Source organism: Saimiri boliviensis, chromosome 14 (genome assembly GCF_048565385.1).
Source record: "Saimiri boliviensis isolate mSaiBol1 chromosome 14, mSaiBol1.pri, whole genome shotgun sequence".
Taxonomy (NCBI): domain Eukaryota; kingdom Metazoa; phylum Chordata; class Mammalia; order Primates; family Cebidae; genus Saimiri; species Saimiri boliviensis.
The window spans coordinates 59,129,232-59,153,632 of record NC_133462.1 but is presented as its reverse complement, the minus strand read 5'-3'; the positions used below and the strand labels follow the sequence as shown (position 1 = coordinate 59,153,632).

The following is a 24,401-nucleotide window of genomic DNA, read 5'->3' as shown; positions in this document are numbered from 1 at the left end:
TGTCTCCCTCTGGCATGGCAGAGACAAGACAGTTAGAACCTTGGGGTTGTTGCTTTTAGAATGTTGAGGCCAAAATAAAATAAAAATCAAAATAAATAAAATGTTGAGGCCAAATACTTATCTATAGGATGATCTCAACCATGTTTTGAAAAATGTATGAATGTTCAGGAAGAACATGTAAAAATGTTAATAAAGAATGGTTCTCTCTGGATGGAGGAAAATCAATAATTTTTTTTTTCCTTAAAGAGCAAAGAGGGCCGGGCATGGTGGCTCACGCCTGTAATCCCAGTACCTTGGGAGGCCAAGGAGGGTGGATTATTTGAGGTCAGGAGTTCAAGACCAGCCTGGCCAACATGGTAAAACCCTGTCTCTACTGAAAATACAAAAATTAGCCAGGCATGGTGGAGCACACTTGTAATCCCAGCTATACAGAGGGCTGAATGAGGCAGAATTGCTTGAACCCAGGAGGTGGAGGTTGCAGTGAGCTGAGATAGTGCCACTGCACTCCAGCCTGGGCAATACAGTAAGACTCCGTCTCAGGGAAAAAAAAAATCAGAAAGGAGAAATGCCACCAAGATGAGACCCCCCCCCGCCCCCAAGCCATATATACCTGGAACTAGCTGAGCTCAGATCTGAGCCCCTGCTCCCTTAAATCCCCCAAGGAAACGGCACTGGCACAGAAAGTTAGGTCAGCCCAGGTGATGACGTCAAGGTGAAAGAAAGCTCCATCTTGAGATTTAACAGAAAATCAAGCCAAGGCGGAAACAAGTACAAACAGGCTTTTTAGAAGAGGCGAGTGGGCCTGGAGCGGGGCCCAGGTTTTGTTGATAGAAGGCTGGGTCCTGCCCCAGTCCTCCTGAGGCACGCTGTCAGGCCTGTCCAAGGCAAACACAGCAGCAGCCTGATCCGGCCGGCCCAGGAGCAAACCCCACACCAGGCTGTTTGCCGACTGGGGGCCGTTCAGCTCGCACGCGGGGTTACTGGCTCCTTCCTTTGCAATATTTCAGTGGTGTTTCTGCTCTAGACAAGCCCTGATTTCACTTGCCAGAGGGTTCCAAGGTTGACTCCTCTCTCCAGCAGCAGGAAGGGGGTCATTCTGTTTCCAAAGACTCAGACTTGAAAGCACCTCTTCACTGCTGATACTTGGAAGAGGAGACAATGAGTTCAGCCAACTGCAGGCCTTCCCCGGCCTTTTGCCTGCCACACTTGGGAGCTGGCGAACCCGCTCCATGGCGAGTTTTCTCAGTCATGGCCCAATTGGCATTGGAGGCCAGATAATTCTTGGTTGTGGGGACTGTCCTATGCAATACGGGCCGGCTAGCAGCATCCTTGTCCTTTCTAGAAGTCAGCAGCATCCCCTAAGTTGTGACAGCCAAAAATGTCTCCAGACAAACGTCTAGGGGGCGAGTAAAATAACCTCCTTTTAAGATCTGCTGCTCTACAGGAAGGACTAGAAAGAGACTCAACAAGGAGACCCAGGAAGCAGTGGGGGCAGCTGGGCTCCAGGGCGGGGCGGGGCAGGGCTGAGAGCCGGGAGGAGAGACACTTGGGAGCTCCCGGAGAGAAAAGCAAATTGGAACCAGAAAGGGCTGTTTCAGTAAAATTTTTAGGCAATGTTGCTGTACGGTGTGCTGTGTAACTAACCTCCTCCCTCATCTTCTGAGGAAGACTTTCAGGTCACACCTGCATCACCCGTCAGTGCTTTCGGTGACCAGATGTGCCTCCCCTCCTTTCCCTGTCCCCAACCCTAGATGGACAGGTTCCTGCTAAGGGCAAGTCCCTTCCAAGCAACCAGGTCACCTTCAGGCTCCACCAGAAATATTACGGTTCCAATGTCGGTGAAGGATGTACCAAATTTTAACATATACATTTGAGAACCAACACAGTATCACCCTTATAAAAACATATGTCATTCTTGCTTTCTAATAATTCTTTTTCCAGGGACAGAGAAAGGCATGCAGGAACAGCTGGGAGTCTGGTAACACCCATAGTGAATCAGGCATTTGAACACTGTTGATTGTGTTCCAGAAAAGGCACGTGATGGCTACTCTGGAGACCTGGGGCTGCTCGTGAGTCCCCATCCAGCACCTGGGCCCCCCACTACGGTTTCTGAGAGCACCCTGAGATTTTCCATCAGATACACGGGATATATCTGCTTAAAGTCTCACTCCCCTACCCTACTGTGAGCACTGGATGCAAGAAGCCATGTCTACTCTTTTCATCATTAAGCCCTCAGCCTTCCTGGGCCCTGGCACATGGTGAACATGCAAAACTTATTTGTTAAATGAATTAAAGGATCATATTCTAGGAAACTTCTTAACTTCCCTGACCGGCAACCTTCAACTCACACAGTAAGGCTTAGATCAATCACCTCCTCTGGGAAGCCTTCAATGATTTCTCCCAGCAGAAACAATTGTAGTATGTATCCAAACATCCGGTTCATACTTTTATTGCAACATGCATCACAGTATATGGTATTCGTAGGCATTCTGCTTCCCTTGCCAGAATGTAAGCTATCTGAGGACAAGGACTGTGATGTATCATTTATTACCCTGACTCTCACTCATGCTTGGTACACAGTAGACACTCAATAAATACTTGTTCAATGCAAGAAGCAATAAACACACACCTCTGTCCCCATTCTAAATCCTAGAAACCAAAGTTCAGATACATCGCAGTTCAAGTGTCTTTACAAAACCCAGAACCAAAAGTTGCTTTGGACACCAATTTTCTGGTTCTTTAACACAGGGAGGGAACATTTGCTCAGCCCCTCTGAAGGTTGGGCTGGCCTGGCGGAACAATGTGCTAGTTGATGCCTTAGCCCCAGCATCTCCACTATCCCATGGCTATGAGGCCTTTAGGGACCATCAGAAGGCTTCTCTGGAAGCCACCCCACTGCTTACCCATACCCACATCTCTGGCCCAGAGCCCTAAGCCACAATAGGCTCTGGACTTGGGAGAACTACAGGGGACCTCTGAGCATCTTCAGAGTTCCCTGTGCCACTGCCCCTAGTCCCCTTGGAAAGGGTATCTGCAAACTCCAACCAGTGCACGTGGAATCCGAGGCCTCATGCCACCTCCTGCTCACCAGAGCTCCTGGGAGAGAAAGTGGAGCCCGGGGCACCTGCAGGGGCTGTTTCCATCGTGGTCCGTGAACTTTGCCACCTACCTGGCTGAAGGTCAGGGTAAGGGTGCTTTCTGGAGAGGATCTGTCCCGGAATGAACCCTCCTGCTGACTGCAGTCCAGCTGGATCAGGCTGCGGCACTCTGGGTGACAGGTGAATTTACAGTCTGGAGGGAAAACACCAGAGGGAGATTAGGGGACAGGCAGGACTCCTCCCCACTTTCACCCAGAAAAACAACCCGGGAGATTGCATTAGTTCCCAACGGGAAGAGCAGCGCAGGAGAGAAGTGGAGGGCCAGGAGACAGCGTGAGAATGCTTCCCTGCTCCTGGAGCCTCCAGGAATGATGCAAGTTAAGTGCTTTACATGTTTGCAAATTGCTTTTGCCTACATTGCTTTGTGTGACTCTGCAATCATTATTATTTCCATTTTACAGACAGAAAATTGGGGCCTAAAGACTTAGTGACTTTCTTGAGGTCAGATATTCTGGCTCCCAGACTGGTGCTCTTTCTACCACTTTACATTAATCATCAGGGGTCATGAATCCCTGGGAAAGGACTTGACTTTTCTGGGCCTTGTATTGCTCATCTGTAAAATACAGGTTGTGCATCCCAAGCTGAAAATCAGATCTCCCAGATGCTCCCAAATCTGAAACTCTTTGAGCACCAACATGACATTCTAAGGAAGTACTCACTGGAGCATTTAGGATTTTTGATTTTCAAATTTGGGACACTCAACTGGTATCATACATATTCCCAAATCGGAGAAAAGTCCAAAATTGGAAGCACTTCCGGTCTCAAGCATTTCAGATAAAGGATATTCAGCCTGTATGGGTAATAGCTGCCCTGCCTGCTTCTGGTGATAAAGGAGGACATACCTTGAAGAATTAAAAGTGTTTCCAGAGACAAAGGCATTATCATCAGCAGGAAGGGCTCTTACCCCTCTCTGACCTGGCCCGGCTAGAATGTGGGGATGCGACTCTGAACCCAGCTGAAACAGCCCGCAGACCACATCCCAGATCAGGGGATTCCACAAGGAAGCACATTCCATCGACAGCGTTCACTCCCATGGAGGCAGAGACAGTGACCAGAGTTGAGAAGAGCCTTGGGGACTACCTTAAAGATGGGGAAACTGAGGCCAGGGAGAAAACGTGAGGTACCCAGTGACACACAGCTCATCAGTGGCAGCACCAAAGCTGCTAGTATTTTCCCGCTTTCTCACGGGCTCTCTCCGGAGCCTCCTGACCGAAGGGAGATGAACTCAAAGGGGGCAGGAGACGGGGAGACTCAGCGAGGTGAGGGGAGGGCAGGGGAGCAGGGGTCGGGGGAGTGAAGAAGAGGTGGCAGCAAAAGAAAGTAACACAAGTCCATCTGCAGGCAAAATGCGTGGGTCTGAGGTCTGGTCCCCACAGGTAGCTGCCGGGTCAGTCAGGTGACTTGTCCCAGAGGTGCCTCAGCTCAGCCAGAAGGCCCAGCCTTCCAGGTGCTGGACACTCATGAATTTTTCTTCCTGATTGTGAAGGCACATCGTGAGGATGGGCTGGGGTGGGTGGGCTTTTGTGGCAGGAGATACAACAGCCTGGACTTGATTGCGGGGATTAGGGGACCACTTTTGGTTGATAAGGGCTCAGGCACCCCCAAAATGCTTTTTTTTTTCCTTCTAACAAGCTCCAAAAATTCAGTACCTTTGGTGTCTATTTTTAAAAGCCACCACAGCACATTCTGTCTTGGGGGAGGGGTGGTGGCCCTTTTTCTCCCTGCTTTTGGGGAGCTTCAGAATGACATCCCCCCTCCCCAGCTGTCCCTTCCCTTAATGCCCAAAACATAAACACCTGGGCTATGTTCCTTGCACAGGCTTTGCCACTGATGTCTGCAGGGGAGCACCCTGACAAATGTGGGTGCTCACGCAGAGACCCCAGAAACTTCTTACCCATGGCCTGGACCACCTTTCTGCAAGACCGTCTGGAAGCTCCACTACTCATCTCCCTCATGCTTGAAAGCGAGGCCCACTGATATCCTCTCCTTCAGAGCCCACGTCTGTCTTATCCTCCCTCCTCCTCTCAGTTGGAGAGAGAATGAATGCCGTCAACTCCCCGGGGTATGCACCCAGCTACCTGCAGGTACCCACATGCATTTCTGGGCCTTCCGTGGGAGACCTCTTGCTCAGCACAGAACAGCCTCCCCTTTGATAAGGTGAAGGGTACAAAGGGAAGCACAGGCCAAGCGTCTGCCCGCAGTGCCCAGAAACACCAGGGCTTTGATAAGGGAGCACTGAGGCCAGAGCCCACAATGGGAAGCACTGTTCCCGGCACTGGCCCTGGGATACACCTGGCTGGCTCTGGTAGAGCTCTGAAAGATGAAGAATGCTCTGGGGATGCCAAGAAGTGGGAACGAGGAAGAGGAAGAAGGATTGAAAGCTCACCCAACTCCACGGTGATGAGAGCTGCCATCACTCACAAATGGGGAGGTCTCGGGGGCAGGAGGAAGTTCTCTCTGCTCTCTTTCAGCTCCTTGTCCTATTGGCACAGGCAGCCTCTGTCCTTCTGTGCATCTGAATCTCTCAATTTCCATCTCTCTCTCTCTCTCACACACACACACACCCTGAAAACAGCACCAAAACCTTAGAAAGATCTCTTTACAGGTCTGATGCTGAGCCAGGCAATGCTAAGGAGCAGAAGCCTCTGAGAAGTGTTCTGGGATTTTATAAGAAGCATGTCTGAGCACTAAAGACTTTGTTCCATGGGACCATGTAATCACAGGCTGCAGCAAAACCTCTGAAGCACATTTTCATACTTCCTGGTCCTGGAAATGCCAAACCCAGGGCTTTTAGGCCAGCAGAGATGAAGTCAGAACCCCCATGCCTTTCTTCAAACCCAGAAGCAACCGCCTGCAGGCCTGATGTGTTCAGGGACTGGGGAGCCCCATGAGTTCCAAAGACAGGGCCACATTCCACCAGGACCCAGTGGTTAATCCTCTGCAGACCACGGTTCCCATAAGGCAGCTCATCACCAGCCACTGCCAAACCAAACCAACCCCTGCCGCTGACATTCCACTGTCCTCCACAGCCTTCAGCTGGTGCTCAATTTATGTTTCATCTTTTCTTTTTAAGACAGGGTTTCACTCTGCCGCCCAGGCTGGAGTGCAGTGGCTCTATCATGGCTCACTGCAACCTCCACCTCCGAGGCTCAAGCAATCCTATCACCTCAGTCTTCTGAGTAGCTGGGACTACAGGCAGCTGGCACCATGCCTGGCTAATTTTTGTATTTTTTTTTTTTTTTTTGTGAGACGGAGTTTCGCTCTTGTTACCCAGGCTGGAGTGCAATGGCACGATCTCGGCTCACCGCATCCTCCGCCTCCTGGGTTCAGGCAATTCTCCTGCCTCAGCCTCCTGAGTAGCTGGGATTACAGGCACGCGCCACCATGCCCAGCTATTTTTTTTTTTTTTTTGTATTTTTTAGTAGAGACGGGGTTTCACCATGTTGACCAGGATGGTCTCGATCTCTTGACCTCGTGATCCACCCGCCTCAGCCTCCCAAAGTGCTAGGATTACAGGCTTGAGCCACCGCGCCCGGCTAATTTTTGTATTTTTAATAGAGACAGGGTTTCACCATTTTGCCCAGGCTGGTCTCGAACTCCTGGGCTCAAGCGATGTGCCCACCTCAGCCTCCCAAAGTGCTGGGATTACAGGTGTGAGCCACTGCACCCGGCCACGGTGCTCAGTTTGGATGAGGAAGGAGGGAGGGAAAAGGGAAACCCTGGGTGGCACGTGGCTCCCAGGAAGGAAGGGTTCAGCCCTCCCATCACATATGGCAGCAGCATCAGTGTCTGGAGCATGGGGATTTCCTCATGCTCTGTACTAGCCTGAGGGTGAAGATGAATAGGATAAGACCCCTGGGGAACCCAGGCTCCCTGGGCAGATGGAACCAAAATGGGAAAAGATAATGAACAATGGAGACAGCCCAAAGCAGGTGACTGGCTGTGGCGCAGACCCAGGGAGCTTGCTCAATTAGAGATCGTTGCCAGCCAGAGCAGGCAGGGAGGGCTTCAGGGTGCAGGCGGCTCTGGGGAGCTTCTATAAGAGATCAGACTCCAGGTAAACCCTATGACCTTATCACAGGGGCCAAGAGGAATCAGGGGACTCTGTCATCACTGAAGGGTTAGGACAAGGATCTCGCCAACAAGAGGCAGCAGCAGATTCGGGAGCAACATTTGCAGGTTCTAGCTGCAGTTTCTCCGGGAGAACAGGTATTTCTTGATATTGACATTGCCTGTAAAATCAAATGATCCTTTCCCCTTTCTAGCCTTTTCTTCCAATGACAGCCCCTATCCCTATTCCCAGGGGATGCTTTGAGGCAGGTACATGTGCTTCCAGGTTTTGGAAGAGGGGCCTATGGGAATACACAAAGGGAACAACCGTAAAGAGAAATGAAGGAGACCAACCACAATAGGCGCCCCTCTCCCCAGGAGGGCGCCACAACCAGGAGCCAGGAACGAGGGCCCAGGACCTCAGCACCCAGGACCACATAACCAAGTGCCATGAATGAACCAAGTGACTTAGGCAGAAAATGACTGTCTCGCAGGTCTGGAGGCTACACTGAAATAAAGTGTTGGTGGGGCTAGGCCTGGTCTGAAATATGGAGAGTCCTGCATTGCCTCTTGCGAGCTTCTGATGATCTGCTGGCATTCCTTGTGACTTCAGCCTCTTCGTCCATCCTCATGTGGCGTTCTCCCTGTGCTTCTGTCTTTTTTTTTTTTTTGAGCTGGAGTTTCACTCTTGTTGCCTAAGCTGGAGTGCAACGGCATGATCTCAGCTCACTGCAACCTCTGATCCCGGGTTCAAGTGGTTCTCCTGCCTCAGCCTCGTGAGTAGCTGGGATTACAGGCACGCACCACCACGCCTGGATAATTTTGTATTTCTAGTAGAGACACGGTTTCTCCATATTGATCAGGCTGGTCTCGAACTCCTGACCTCAGGTGATCCGCCCACCTCAGCCTCCCAAAGTGCTGGGATTACAGGCATGAGCCATCACCCTCAGCCTGTCTTCTTATAAGAATACCAGTCATTACCCTACTCCAGTGTGACCTCATCTTGCCGACACCTGCAGCTACCATATTTCTGAATAAAGTTGCATTCTGAGCTACAGGAGGTTAGAAATTTTTTTCTTTTTTGAGACAGAATCTCACTCTCTTGCCCAGGCTGGAGTACAGTGGCGTGACCATAGCGCACCGTAACCTCAAACTCCTAGGCTCAAGTGATCCTCCTACCTCAGTATCCTGGGTAGCTAGGACTACATGCCACCATGCCCAGTTGATTTTTGTTGTTGTTGTTGAAACAGGGTCTCTGTTGCCCAGGCAGGTCTCAAACTCCTGGTCCCAAGTGATCCTCCCACTTCAGCTTCCCAAAGTGCCGAGATTACAGGCATGATTCACTGTGCCCAGCCTGGGCCTTAGGACTTAAGTGTGTCGTTTTTGGGGAAAGCCCAGTTCAATACTTAACACAGACCCAGGGCCATATTAGGAACACAGAGCCCTTAGGCCCAAACAGATGGCGGTTTCTAGTGGAAACCTCCTCCAGAGATCACAGGGGGCTATCAGGACAGGACAGGGAGGCTAGAGAGTGGTAAACTGAGGCCAAGACCATCTGCCTAACTACTAGGCCTGCTCCTGGCCTTCACAGTCCCTGCAGGTTACTGCCAAGGTCACCACCTCAAACATGACCCAGAGGCCATGGTGGCCTATGCTTGGAGATGGCATGACTTCTTTTACTTTAGCCCTGAAGAGGTAAAGCCAGCAGGTGGAAGTACATAAGAGTTCCACAGCTAGGGAGACTGTTTCTCCAAACTTCAGAAGCTGCAAACCTCCCCTTAATCCCCAGGGCTGCCAATGTTAGTTTTTGCCCCACCCTAGTGGCCAAATGCACGCACACACACACACACACACACACAGACACACACACACACACACAGGCACACACACATACACAGACACATACACAGACACATACACACACACAGACACACACACAGAGGCACACACACATACACAGACACATACACACACACAGACACATACACACACACACAGAGGCACACACACACACACAGACACATACACACACAGACACATACACACACACACACAGACACATACACACACACACAGAGGCACACACATGCATCCTCTGCCATGTGGCTGAATGGCCCGAGTGGCTGTTTTCTGAACCAGAAAACGGGTATGTTGATAAGAACTTATTCTGTTGATAAGAAACCCTTAAGTCCCCTTCACCCCAGAGTTGCATGCAAGATAGACAACATAGACCCCTTCACTTAACTCTCCCCCTCCTCCAGCCCATGCCAAGGCAGGGGTGAGGACAGGGCAGGCACTGAGACTACTGAGCCCAGATGACAGCAGAGCTACCAGCCTCTTCTGTGGTCAGTCCCAGGTCAGTGAACAGCAGCTTCTCACTCTGCATGGACAAAGCAACTTCTGATGCCTGAGGGGAAGCAGGACAGCTTCTGAATCCAGGAACCTATGCCCATTCTCTGAACACCTCCAGGCCTTTTTGAAGAAAGCCAATCTCACAGTAAACCTTCCCACCTGCTTCCCCATGCTCCCTGAGGACTAGCAGCCTGGCCTGTGCTATGATGTCATGGAAAGAGAATGGACTTTGAAGAAGATGTGGTCTCCAGGCCCTGCTCAGTTAGTTCTGTGACCCTGGGTAAGTTATGAACTTCTCTGAACAATAATTTTTTCTACTGTAAAATAGGAATCATAATAGCCAGTTCCTAGGGCTGCCATGAAGATCAAATGGGGTTCCTGATGCCAAGAATTACATAGACACCCTGGAAAGGGGAGGCTTCCAGTTAAGAGTTAATGATCCCAGCACGGTGGCTCACACCTGTAATTCTAGCACTTTGGGAGGCTGAGGCAGGCAGATCACAAGGTCAGGAGTTTGAGACCAGCCTGACCAACATGGTGAAACCCCGTCTCTACTAGAAATACGAAAATTAGCCGGGCGTGGTGGTGCACGCCTGTCATCCCAGCTACTTGAGAGGCTGAGGCAGGAGAATCTCTTGAACCCAGGAGGCGGAGGTTGCAGTGAGCTGAGATCATGCCACTGCACTCCATCTCAAAAATAAAAAGCAACACTCCATCTCAAAAAAATAAAAAAAATTTTAAAAAAGAGTTAATGATCCATTCCCTGCCCTCTCCTTCTACTGCTCTGCTGTGTGGATTCCTGAGTCTCACCAACCTTACTCCTATAGTTATTTCCGAAACAAGAACACAAATCACTTTTAGTTTAAAGATAATTTTGTTCTTAGGCACTACAGGGAAATCTGAAAAAAAAATATATGCCTTGGAAAATTATAATTTACGGAAGTTTTTTTTTTTTTTTTTTTTTTTTTTTTTTTTTTGAGACGGGGTTTCGCTCTTGTTACCCAGGCTGGAGTGCAATGGCGCGATCTCGGCTCACCGCAACCTCCGCCTCCTGAGTTCAGGCAATTCTCCTGCCTCAGCCTCCTGAGTAGCTGGGATTACAGGCACGAGCCACCATGCCCAGCTAATTTTTTGTATTTTTAGTAGAGACGGGGTTTCACCATGTCGACCAGGATAGTCTCGAACTCTCGACCTCGTGATCCACCCGCCTCGGCCTCCCAAAGTGCTGGGATTACAGGCTTGAGCCACCGCGCCCGGCCTCGGAAGTTTTAAGAAGGCAGGTGTAAAGGGTATTCTGATCCTCTTGACAAATCAGTGGGGACTGTCACCATTTCATAGTGCCTGTCTTCACTCCCTTCTCAAGGGAATTCTCCTTTAAGAATCTCCCATTTTTGCACTGGGGGTTGCCCCCCTGGAGCCTCTGGGCTGGACCAGCTATGGCAGCTTCAAGACCACCCAGAGAGGGTCTCCAGTGCCCTCTGTGCACAGACCATCCCAGGGCGGCTCTACCACCTGCAGTGCCCTGCACCCTCCCCCAGCTAGGACATCCCTTCTCAACCTGGCCCCATGATGTCCCTTGAGACTCAGGCTCTCATACAACAGACACCCGTCGTTCCCACTGCAACCTTATCGCCCACTCCAGCTCTCCTTGGCTCAGTTCCTGAATCCGACCCTTTCCCCAGCCCTTTGCTCTGGGCTCTGCTTCGAGTCTGGGAAGCCCATTCACTAGCAAGCACTCAGAAAGGGACTACGACAAATGGATTGAGTGAATAAAGGAAGGAATGGTTCTCTGCCTTTTGCTGAAGTGGAGGGACCAGAGTATGAGTGCTGATCTGACCCCGGGCCAGTGTCCTTACCGCTTCTGGCCTCAGTTTCCTCATCTGTTAAATGGAGATGATAGCAGTACAGTTGCTGAATTAAGTGAGGAAGTTATGTAAACAACAACACAACACTTACTACAAACTAAGAATTCAGTAATATTAGCCTTTCTTCTTACCTTGCTAACGTCTAAATCTGTCTGGCCCCTGGCCACAGCATCACACATCCTCATCTCAAAAGCCCATCTGTGCACATCCCAACAGCGTCCACTGACCTTCCTCCAGACCTTCAACTGGAGGCATGTCGCAATCCTAAGGAAAAAGTCTTCATCATCCTCAGACCTTCCACAGCTCCCCTGTGAGCAAGGGAAGCCCCAGGCCTCAGCTCACTACAGCAGGGAGGGACTCGGGGTACTTGGAGTCTGTGAAGGGCAACCCTGCCCCACCTCACAGAGAAACCTCTGCCGGCCCCCTGGGGGGGTCCCTCCTTCCTGCCTTTCTACTCACCTCTCCTCCAACATTTGAACTTCTAAAATCTCCCTCTAGTTTCAGAAAAGAAAATTGTTAACCAAAGTTGATAACTTCCAGTATTAAAGAGGATGTGGGGAAATGAGAAGGTACTGCCTTACTGGTGGCCTCGATTTCCTGCAGGAATTTATTCTGAGTGTGTATTTACTCATATCTAAATTTATCGTCACTAAAATGTTCATCACATAGTTGTTAATGCAACAAAATGCTAGAAATATCCCCATAGCCATCTACAAAAGACTAGTTATAATTATATTTTAAAATGGAATACTATGTAGCCATTACATAAGATAATGCATATCAATATTGGTCAGTATGAAAATATGTCCAAGCATATGTCTGAAGAGGGAAAAAAGTTGTGTTTTATGATTTCAATCATATAAAATCTACACATACATATATATACATTATGCAGAGAGAGGTCTGGAAGGCAGATTACATGTTTGCTCTGAGTAATGGGATTTCAAGTGCTTTATAGTTTCTAAATTGTTTAAATTTTTAGAATGATTTTTTTTTTTTTTTTTTTTTTGAGACAGAGTCTCACTCTTGCTGCCCAGGCTGGAGTGCAATGGCGCAATCTTGGCTCATCGCAACCTCTGCCTCCTGGGTTCAAGTGATTCTTCTGCCTCAGCCTCCCAAGTAGCTGGGATTATAGGCATGTGCCACCACACCTGGCCAATTTTTATATTTTTAATAGAGATGGGGTTTCTCCATGTTGGTCAGGCTGGTCTCAAACTCTTGACCTCAGGTGATCTGTCTGCCTTGGCCTCCCAAAGTGCTGGGATTATAAGCGTGAGCCACCTTGCACAGCAATGTATTCTTTACTAATGGAAAAATGCCACAAAAAGGGAACAAAGAAAAATCAGGTACCCACATTGTGATGCGTCAGGAACCATTACTTGCTACCCACAATGCACCAGGTATTCTACATGCATTACTTCATATAATCCATACTATGACTGTGCGATATGTATTTCTACCTCAATTTTTAATTTACTGTATTTTTTTTTTTTTTTTGAGACAGGGTCTCACTCTGCCACCTAGGCTGGAGTGCAGTGACGTGAACACGACTCACTGCAGCCTTGACTCCCAGGCTCAAGCAGTCCTCCCACTGAGTAGCCCAGATTACAAGCACACACCACCACACCTGGCTAATTTTTAAATATTTTGTAGAGACGAGGTTTCATCATGTTGTCCGGGCTGGTCTCAAACTCCTGGCCTCAAGTCATCTCCCTGCCTTGTACCCCCAAAGTACTGGGATTACAGGTGTGAGCCACTATGCCTGGCTACCACTAATTTTTAAAAAATAGACTCTCTTTGAACAATGTTGTTTCACAGTAAAATTGAGCAGGAAATACAGAGAGTTCCTTTATGCCCCTGCCCTTACATAGGCTCAGCTTCCTTTATTGTCAGCATCCCCCACCACGGTGGTACATTTGTCACAACTGATGAACCTATACCAGCCATCAGTATCCCAGAGTCCACTGTTTACATTAGGTTCACTCTTGGTGCTATACATTCTCTGGCTGTGGACATACACACGCTATTATAACACCAGACAGAGGAGTTTCACTGCCCTAAAAACCCCCTGTGCTCTGCCTATTCATCCCTTCTTCCTCTCTAACCCTGGCAATCCCTGATCTTTTAACTGTTTCCATAGATTTATCTTTTCCAGAATATCATATAGCTGGAATTATAAGGTACATAGCCAATATTCAGATTGGCTTGTTCACTTAGTACTGTGTATTCACTTGGTTTTATCTCCCTGTCTTTTATTTATTTTTTTTTAATTTAAAAAAATGTGGGTACATAGTAGATGTACATATATTTATGAGGCTTCTTGTCTTTTCATGGCTTGATAACTCATTTCTTCTCACTGGTGAATAATATTCCAGTATCTGGATGACCATAGTTTATTTATCTCTTCACCTACCCAAGGACATCTTGGTTGCGTCCAAGTTTTGCAATTCTGAATAAAGTTGCTATAAACATTCATGTGCAGATTTTTTGTGGACGTAAGTTTTTAACTCATTGGGTCTATTCCTATTTTAGAGACAGGAAAATTGAGACTTGAAGAGTGAAATGACCTGTTGGCAGCCTCGTAGCTGGCGAGTGGCGGGGTGGAGAGTGAAGACCCACCATTCCTGGCTCTTCCTCAACAGCCCATTCCTCAGCACCATCCCCTCTGCTTGCTCCTGGTCCCTGACTCTGTACTGCTTGAGGCCAGAAATGGATTTCATCAGGGATGGGAGTTAGGGTGGCCCAAGGCTAGAAACAGCGTGGGTTGAAGGGATTTGGGCAAGGAGTGATTTTTCCTCTGTCCTAGCAGGGAGCAGGGAGAGTGCCCCCCTCCCCCCCGGGGCCTCTGCCTTGTGTTTGGAGAACCTGGGATGTGCCACTTCAAAGCTCTCCTCCCAGCTAAACCAAGCCAATCGGCCTTGGAGGCTTCCAGCATCCGGGGGGGGGCGGTTCTGAAGCCACCCCATAGTGTCTGCCTGCTCTGAACTGGTCCTCCATCCACAACCCCTTTGTCTCTGGGACACCGCATCTGGGAGACTTGGAACTACCCAGACAGCAGACAGAGGTTCTTGTCCTGAGCTCTCAGGACAGCTTCCCCAGAGAGGCCAGCTCTGCAGCCAAGCTCAGGCTCCACAAGGCAGCGGGCTCTCAACCGCCCCCACTCAAAGAGGCCCAGCCTCTCCAAACCCGCTCCCTACAACAGCAAAATGGACACCAAGGTCCCAGCACCAGCTGCCTCACAGATGGGTACCAGAATGCATCTACTAACCAGCCATACATCAGAAATCCTTACCCAGATGGCGTGACCCCTTGAAACACACTGCCTAACACATGTGGTAGAGGCCTTGGAGAATGGGTGGAAAAGATGAGACACTCAGTCAGGCGCTGGGGCGTGGAAAGACTCTGGACTCACATGAATCAGCGTTTAAACCTGAGCCCTGCCTCTAACTGAGTATGAGACACCTGGACAATTAACCTCAGTTATATATGGAATTTACTTAGCCTCGATTTCCTCAACTGCAAATGGCGGTGGTAACATCTTTCTTGCCAGCACATTTGTTGCCAAAATTAGAGAGGATGTATGTGAAGCATCCAACAGGGCGTGGCATACGGTAAGTGCTCAATAAATGGCAGCTGTCAATTTCAACGTTATGAGATGTCCAAGTCCGCTCAGCTTCCTGTTGACTCAGCACGTAATGTCAGCCAAAACCCTCTCAATGTTCAGGTCCTGGTCTAACGCATTAGGGTGAGAGGAATTGTGCAACTTTCCTGCTCCTTTAAGTTCCTCCCACCTCCCTCCAACTTCTGCCTTTAATGGGTCCAGAGGAGTAGAGCAGGGGGCTAGAAGGATAGGTCATGTTGGTGAGTGGGAGAGACTGTGATAGTCAAGCCTGGAGGTCTGCAGCCGTTGCCAAAATCAACACAATCTATATGTTTTTCAAACTCCTGGCTAAACTCCTAGTGAGGCTGGCAGCAAGGGAATGGAAACTCCCTTCTCCAAGGGTCAGGCAGCCAGCTCAGGACATCTGCATCCTCATGTTTGCACGAAGACATGCGAACCCCAGCGCTCTTGAGACCACTTACTGTAGTTTCTTGTTTTAGAGGACTGACCACCCTGTGGGTATTCAGCATCCCCTGCCCAGCCCAGCCCAGGGGACCTGGAGGCACACGACTCCTCCCTCCCTCCATACAACCCTAGCCCCAACTGCAACACACACACACACACACACACACACACACACACACACACACACACACAGTGCCAGAAAGCAAGCCAGGAAGCAAACAGGAAAGGTCAATGTCATGGTAAGATGAGTGGCCTAGAACTCTAAGGTCAGAGGTGGCCAGCCCCTTGTGTGGACAGGCAAGGTGGGCAGCTGATGCGCAGGGGCTGCTGTCTCTGTGGGAAGAGCCAAGAGGGGATGTGCCTGAGCACGCTCCAGTTTGGCTCAGATGCTGAGTCCCCATGTGAAATAGTGGGTTGGGGTGGAGGGCTTTATGGAGGCAGGCTCCTCCAAGGCCGGCCGAGGAGGGAAAGTGCTGGAGAGGTGGGGTGAAACTGGGAGTCTCTGCTAAACTGAGGCACAGGGAAGAGAGCTACACACTACCCCAAAAGACTATCCTTTACTCTCTTCCAAAATGACTGTATGAGTTTTCTGTGTGGCAGGGCTGGGTGGGGTTGACATACATTTTTGAGCAACCATTTGGTACTAAAGGGAAAGGTGAAAGATCTGCTCGGATGTTGCTCAGAGACCAAAGCAGATCCTAAAATTCTCTGTGGCCCCCTCAAGGTAGCTCATGCCTGCAATCCCTGCACCGTGAGAGGCTGAGGCAGGAGGATTGCTTGAGGCTGGAATTTGGTACCAGCCTGGGTAACATAGTGAGACCGCATCTCTACAAAATAATTAAAACCTTTGTTAGGGGAGGCGAGGGAGGGAGCATGTGCCTGTAGTCCCAGCTACTCAGGTGGGTGAGGTGAGAAGATAGTTTGAACTCAGGAATTCAAGCTTGTAGCGAGCTATGATTGGTCCATGGCGCTCCAGCCTGGGTGACAGAGTGAGACCCTGTCTCTAACAAAAACAAACAAACATAGTCTTTCTGGAACCTGGATCCCTGGATCTAAGGTATCAATGATATATTCTCCAAGCCACATTCCCAGGCAGGCTGGATGTGTCCCCTGTGCCCTCCTCCCAAACACACCCAGCCTGCCTGGCAGAAGCTGGATGCCCCGGCTGGCCCTCAGGGGCACCATCCTGTCTCACGTGGGTGGGTGTGGGTGGGTGTGCCTCTCAGGCAGGCATATTAATCATCCATCTCCAACACAACCACGCATCCCTAAGCTGAAAACACCAACAAAAGGAAGGTACCGTGGCCAGGCCAGGCTGGGCGTGCTGAGGTGGGGGTGTCTTGGGAGGAGTGCGTAGAGGAAGGACAGTTCACAACAAGTTCAGACAAATGACGCAGGAAGTAAGAGCAGTGCCTGCCACACACCCAGGACCCCGGCACCTTTTCCACGTGGCCTGTTTGCCACCACTTTGTTCTTTGTGGGTGCTAAAGCCTGAAGCATGTCCCCACTCTGCCGTGTGTGTGTGTGTGTGTGTGTGTGTGTGTGTGTGTGTGTATTATAAACACATTTAATAGGGTTGAATCATTTTTAACAATCCATGCTTCAACTTTAGACTGTATTAACTGATTCTCTGCTAGGACAATGTGAGAGCTCTCCTTCCAATCACTTCTGCCCCATCCCCTGATGTTTTTACACATATACACATATATATATATATATGTGTGTGTGTGTGTGTGTGTGTGTATATACATATACATATACATATATATTGAGAGAGAGAGAGAGAGAGAGAGAGAGAGAGAGAGAGAGAGAATGTGCTTTTTTCTTTTTCTTTTTTTTTTTTAAGATGGAGTTTTGCTCTGTCGCCCAGGCTGGAGTGCAGTGGCACCAGAGTAGCTGGGACTACAGGCACACATCACCACACCCAGTTTTTTTTTTTTTTTTTTTTTTTTGTATTTTAGTAGAGACGGGGTTTCACCATGTGGCCAGGATGGTCTCAATCTCCTGACCTTGTGATCTGCCTGACTCAGCCTCCCAAAGTGCTGGGATTACAGGTGTAAATCACCGTTCCTGGCCAGTTTTTTTTTTTTTTTTTTTTTTTTAAGAAAGAGTCTTGTTCTGTCACCCAGGCTGGAGTGCAGTGGTGTGATCTCAGCTCACTGCAACCTCCACCTCCTGGTTTCAAGCGATTCTCCTGCCTCGGCGTCCCCAATAGCTGGGACTACAGGTGCCCACCACCATGCCCACCTAATTTTTGTATTTTTAGTAAAGGTAGGGTTTCACCATGTTGTCCAGACTAGTCTTGAACTCCTGACCTCAGGTGGTCTGCCCACCTCAGCTTCCCAAAGTGCTGGGATTACAGGCGTGTGCCACTGTGCCCAGCATATATTTTTTATACTTCCAATGTTTATAACATTTCTATTGCTTTAACCATTTTCCACTGTTGTCTAAAATTAGCCTTACTTTTAAATGGGTCCAGTCTTCTTAACAATAGCTCAACTATTTTACATTTTAATTTTAATCCATTTTGGCTTGACTACATTGTGGGGGATTCTTTGTATTTTTTATATACATTATGTTTCCTGATGACGCTCTCTGCCCCTTGAAGAGATGTACCTCTGTTTGACGGACCTTCTTAGACCACGGCACTGCGGCCCCTCCTGTGGTATAGCTTGTTGATGTCAGGAGAAAATGTGGAGGGAGCAGAAAGAGGCAGCAAAGTCTGCAGTTCCTCAGCGTACATCACAGAGCAGCCCTGAGAATCCCCCCTTGGCCAAGAATGGTAAGAGGCAATCTATTTTGGGAGAAAGGATAAAAGTAAATGGTTTGGGGCAGGATGCAAGCATGAGCGAGCCAAAGAGACCTCATTCCTCACGTGCAAGCGAATGTGACAGATTTGTCACCCGGACCCTCCAACACCGTATCGGAAAAGGTTCAAGCTGCATATGGGGTATGGCCATGCAGAGAGAAGGCCAAAGCCATGGCACGGTTTTTGAATAGGGCAATTAAAGTCTGTGTGACCATCAGGACATACGTACTCAGAGACACAGAAAGAGAGAACTAAACCTTTTTCTATGGTTCCGTCTCCCCTCTTCCCATATCCCCCAGTTGTTCATTTGTGCATGTGTGGTCTGCATTCACTCAACACGTACCGACCGAGGGCCTGCCAGAGTTCAGCACTGTTACAAAGCACAGGCGGTCACAACCAAGACCCGTGAGACTGGAAAAGGCTATGCAAGGATTCGAGAGAGAGAGTTCAGTAAAGATACATACTGGTTTGATCATCACCACAAGGAGAAAGAAATCCTATTGCCAGGCCCCTTAAGAAAAGAAAAAAACAATTTAAAACACTGTAAGCAGCTGGGTTTAAGGGAATTCAACAAATAGCAGCAAGCCTGTGGTATCCAAAGCCACTGTGGAACTGCCAAATACCCTCTCGGCCCCAGCACCGCTCAGGAGGGGCCTTCCTCTCGGTGCCTGTCACTCTGCTCTGGGTGTAAGAGAGATAAAGCAGCAGAGGTCCCCCAACCCTGGGCTCTAGGACTTCTCGCCCATCCCTGGGGCCCCTGAGAAGACAGACGGAGTACCCTGGGTGGCTGACAAAGGATGTGGGCTCTAGAAGTGAGGGGCACATATGGAAAGAGGAGAAGGTTGTTTTCATTTGCTTGGTGTTTTGTGTTTGTGTGTGGTTTTTTTTGTTTTGTTTTGTTTTTGTTTTTGTTTTTGTTTTTTGAGATGGAGTTTTACTCTTGTCGCCCAGGCTGGAGTGCAATAGCACGATTTCGGCTCACTGCAACCTCCACCTCCTGGGTTCAAGCAATTCTCCTGCCGCAGCCTCCTGTGTAGCTGGGATTACAGTCATGCACCACCACACCCGGCTAATTTTGTATTTTTAGTAGAGGTGGGGTTTCTCCATGTTGGTCAGGCTGGTCTTGAACTCCCAACCTCAGGTGATCCACCTACTTCAGCTTCTCAAAGTGCTGGGATTATAGGCATGTGTCACTGCGCCTGGCCATGTTTTTGTTTTTGAAGCAGACATAATCTCTGAGAAGGGGCAAAAGGGCAGCCTAGCCTTGTTAACCTGGAGTATATCCATGGCAGTATCCCACAGACCCCAAAGATAAGGACAGCCAAATAGGATTGCAAGGAGACCTGCCTGGGCAGACGCAAACCACAGGATGGCAGATGAAGCTCGTGCAGAAGTACAGATATGAATGCACCACAGGTGTGCCCAGTTCTCATGCCAGGAGGTCACAGGAGGCCAGGAGTAGGCAGGATCAGCCTGTCATGGGACAACCAGGCTACTACATCCAACTGGTTTTTCCACACCTGCTTCGATGTCACTTACAGCCATTCAAAGTGCCAATTACTAACTGGGCGAATGCAGACTTTTTTGCAGTGAGAAGGAAAGTAAATAGACTATGTCAGAGCCCCTCTCTACTGGAGACACACAAAGGCTTCTTTACAGCTGCATCGCTGCAGCCAGGACCACCAGAGATTTCTGGAGAGACTCAGGCCTGTTTTCCGCAGACCCCCCAGCAGCCTTTTAAAATGACATATGACTTGCTCCTTGGTGACATGCTTGCCTAGCTCCTAAAGATACCCGGTGGGCTAATCTAGCTCTGCCTGTTAATTATGTGATGTGGTAAACTCAATGGTAGGAATTTTTCCAGGGAATGTGTTTTTGAATTTATGGCTCTCCTCTACTTTTGCCTGGGCAGCCTTCAAACCCTGTCTCTCCCACTGAGATGCAGGCAGCGCACCCTAGCCCAGGAACAATGGAGGAGCAGACAACTGTGCTGCAGGCTGACGGGAGCAGCTGTGAAAAGTCTTCCTGGGAGCACTCAGCAACAGTAGCTCCCAATGCAAAGCATTCTATGCACCAAGCATCGTGTCAACTGCTTGACATGTAATCCAACCCATACTGGGCTGAGGTTGGGATTTTCTGTCCTATCTAATGCTTGGAAAAATGAGGCCTAGAGAGGTTAATCTGTAGGAGGAAGATTAACCTTTCCCACAGCCAGAAAATGGGAAAGTGAGAACTCCAGGATCCTGAATTGATGCAGGCCTGGAATCTTGCTCTGTCACCCAGGTTGGAAAGCGGTGGCACAATCTCAGCTCACTGCGACCTCCGCCTCCCAGGTTCAAGCAATTCTCCTACCTCAGCCTCCATACTAGCTGGGATTACAAATTCCCATCTCCTTGCCCAGCTAATGTTAGTATTTTTAGTAGAGACAGGGTTTCGCCATGTTGGCCAGTGCTGGGATTACAGGCATGAGCCACCACACCCAGCCACCAAGCCTGTTTTCTAAAATGCCACACTCCAGGCTGCTCAGAGTCTTGCGAGTGAGATGAGGATGTTCCAGATGTCCACAGCCTGCAGTCTACCTTTTCCATGATCTTCAGCATCCTGTCTTCTCCCGCCTCTTGAGTCAATTAAGCCCCAGTGCTAACACAAGTTAAGCAAGCCCATCATAGCCTCAGTGCAGTATGTGACCTGACCTTAATGCTGCCACTTCAGGCCTGATTGATTTTACTTAAATCTATAACTCCTTGGGCTGAATAGCAAAGGAGCAAGGCAATGATCTGTTGAATAATTCTTAAAGAGAGAGAGGGAGGGGGAAAGAGAGGATGAATAACAACACACTCGTGAGCATTTAAATTGAGGAACTCGGTGTCCAGTTCACTTCTCAGTGAAGGTCACAGTATGTATTAGGCTATTGATGAGGATAAATTATTCAGGCTGGCTAAGGAGTATCTGTCTCCAAATGGGGATTAGGTCTAGTTCAATCAAAATTTCTACTTATCAAGAGGTAAAGCCTTAATCAGAAAAATCATGTTTTTCATAATCAAGATCTTGTTGTTTTTAAAAACTCTGCTTCCAAAAACTTAGCCCAGAGATAGCACTTCATTCTCATCCCATCCCTGTGACTCACGATGGGGACCTGCCTAGATCCCCACTGATTCTTGAAAGTACATGAGCGAAGTATAGAGAAAAATGGAGACAGGGCCCTAAGAAAAGTATGTATGCTCCAAAGAGTGCCAACCGTTCAAGAGACACAGGTTCCATCCCGGCCAGATGGCAATGACCTTTAACAAGAGGCCTTATGTGTCTGAGCTGTCTCATCTGTGAAACAGAATAATCCGCTTCCCATTCCCACTACACCAGAATCTGGAGGGAATAAATGATATTAAAAGCAAACAAACATAAATGCTCTGAGTCTTTAGCAGAGTGCTACAGAAATGGAAGAGGCTGTGGACAGCATGAGACAGCAGAAGGAATCCCAGGCTGGAAGGCAGGTGCCCAGGGTTCCCAGCCCTGGCACTGCCACCAGCAGGACCTTTTGTTGGTCCCAGTTTCCTTTCATTGAAAAAGGGGCATGGAAGACCCCAGGTCCTATGAGAATGTGGACTGCTGTTCCCTCTGTCTCTCATCTTTCACTCACCGCTACGCTGTCCAGTTATCCTTCAGGTGAGAAATGTTCTCGCCCTAATTAGTGCTCAGGAGAGGAATCAGTGACCTAGCCACTTCCTGAGGCCAGAGGTCCTGTCCAGCTGTGCTCCTCCCAGCAGCCTCCAGCCCCATGCAGGCTTCACCTTCATTAACTCTGCAGGTGAGAAGCCTTTGCCTGGGAAACGTCACTGCTCCCAGGTCCTCACAAGGCTGACTCAGCAGCTCGGCAGGGTCTGAAGGGCTAGAGGATAAGCAGAATGGAAAACAGTGGCCGTCCTAGATGCCCATATTCTGCCAGCTCAGGAACCCTGATGAAGACGACCACTTGGCCCTAATTCTCAGCCAACAAAAAGTTGTTAAAATCCACCACCAACTCAAGGCCTCCGAAATAGGCAGACCATGTCGTCCTTTGAATCTGGCACCCAATCCTTTGTCCCTGAGGAGTCAGGAGGGGCAAGGAGCGGTGCTCAGCTCAGCACTAACAGGCTGCCAGAAGGATCCTGTACTCCTTTTCCATGGGAAAGGCCGGTAGCAGAGGCCTCTGAACCCCAGCTCCCCCAGCCAGATTGGCTTGGACCTACCCCTAGCCCTCCGGGCCTCGATGCACATCCTCTGCAGGGTCTGGTGCCTTTTGGAGACCGAGCGGCTCTTCGGAAGCCTGCAGAAGAGCCGCTGGAGCTGAGCAGTGACAGTCCCAAAGCAGGCAGTGGTGGCCTTCTCCTCCTGGCCCTCGGTCATCTCCGCGCAGGAGATCAATAGCTTTTCTCCAGGCTTGGCGTCAGGGGTGGAGTGCTGGGTGGGGGAGGGCTCTGGGGCGGGCCCCAGGCCTCGCATGACCCGGACAGTCACCTGGGCCCGCAGACTCTGGCACCCGTACTGACTGACCGATGCCTTCTCTCTCCCCACTGAGGTCCCCTTCCCCTCCACCTCCCGCAGTGGAAAACTTTCTATTCCTGGGGCTTTTGGCTTGATAAGATAAAAATACCCCCACCAAACAGGCTGCAGGGAAGAGCCTGCCCCAAGCCTCACTTCTCAGTCTGCGAGTCTGAAAATCAATGTCTCCAAAGTTTCCGACGACAGAAGTGATCGGTTACCTCACACCACGTGCCCGGCCCAGGAGCTCGTTAATGGATTTCTTTGGGGATGGTGGATTAATAATGCTTCACCAGCTGTACAGGCTCCTAGCGGACAAACTGGGGCTAATTCACATCCTCCCATCCTAAGCCCGGGGTGGGGGAAGGGCCCATCAGGAGGTGGTGTTGCTTTGAAGAGGGTCCAGCCATTCATTTATCTGAGACCAGATACCTGAGCAGGAAAGGATTGACCCTATGAGTGTAGGGTGGTGAAAAAAGAATTTTCTCGCAAAAGGGCAGAAATGCCCCAAAACAGTACTCACAGGGTGTTCCTTCACTCTGACTCCCAGAAGCTGCCAAGCCCTAGTAGAAAAGTTCTGGGAGGCCCTGTTGCCCAGTCCAAGACAGAAGACTGGCACCAGACAGGCAGCAGAGCCTTCCAGAAAAGCCACTAGAGAGTGGTGCCCCTACCAGGCTGCCCAGAGATGACAGGACTCACCTGCCAATCACCTCACCAGCAGGGACCAGTTTAACATGAAGGAGGGACACTTGTTCTTTTTTCTTTTGAGGCAGGATCTTGCTCTATTGACCACATTGGAGTGCAAGGATCCAGTCATGGGTCACTGCAGCCTCAACCTCCTGGGCACAAGTGATCCTCCCACCCCCAGCATGTAGCTGCGACTACAGGTGGCACCACCACACCCAGCTAATTTTTATACTTTTTGTAGAGTTGGGGTTGCACCATGTTCCCCAGGCTGGTCTTGACTCCTGGACTCAAAGGATCATCCTGCCTCAGTCTCCCAAAGTGCTGGGATTACAGGCATGAAGCCACCATTCCCAGCAGGGACACCTGTCCCTTAACCAGGGGAAATGCACCTCAGAGGACTCACACACTTGCAGACTCTCTGGTGGGAGAAAAAACTTATCTCCAGAGTAGGGCAGTCTTACTTAGATGTCTGCAGTGGTCGTTGGCTGGGGCTGCTAGGAAATTAAAACTTGGCTTACATGGACCTTTAAGAAATTAGACTCCAGGTTCATGAAAGTCAAGCCAAAAAGAAGAGTGATGTTCTTATTAAAAAAAAAAATCCTTTTATGTTTTGTTTCTACTGGATGCTAGATCTGGAAAAGAATTATCACTGTGTTTGCTGAAGATGCAAAGCTGGCATCCTGTGACCCTGCTAGAATGAGAATATTCACATGGTATAGGAAGAGTTCAGAATGGCAAAGAAATTGTGGGAGCAGAAGTAACTTCCATTGCACTTGGCTGTTCTGTGGGAACTGCCTTTGTCAGGTCTAGAGTTCTCTTGTGAGGTCGGTAGGGCTGATTTAATCATGGGCCATCTCATAGATGAGGAAACAGCGCATTCAGGAAAGTCAAATGAC

At 49.4% G+C, this 24,401-nt stretch overlaps 1 protein-coding gene across 1 annotated transcript in view; it reads right to left on the bottom strand.

Moving 5' to 3' along the window:
* RASSF5 (Ras association domain family member 5) overlaps nucleotides 1–24,401 on the bottom strand; it is an 81,225-nt gene that overhangs the window by 47,154 nt on the left and 9,670 nt on the right. The window contains exon 2 of the mRNA XM_003930440.4: nucleotides 3,170–3,291. Coding sequence (XP_003930489.3) covers nucleotides 3,170–3,291 — 122 coding nt within the window. The remainder of the gene's footprint in view (nucleotides 1–3,169; nucleotides 3,292–24,401) is intronic.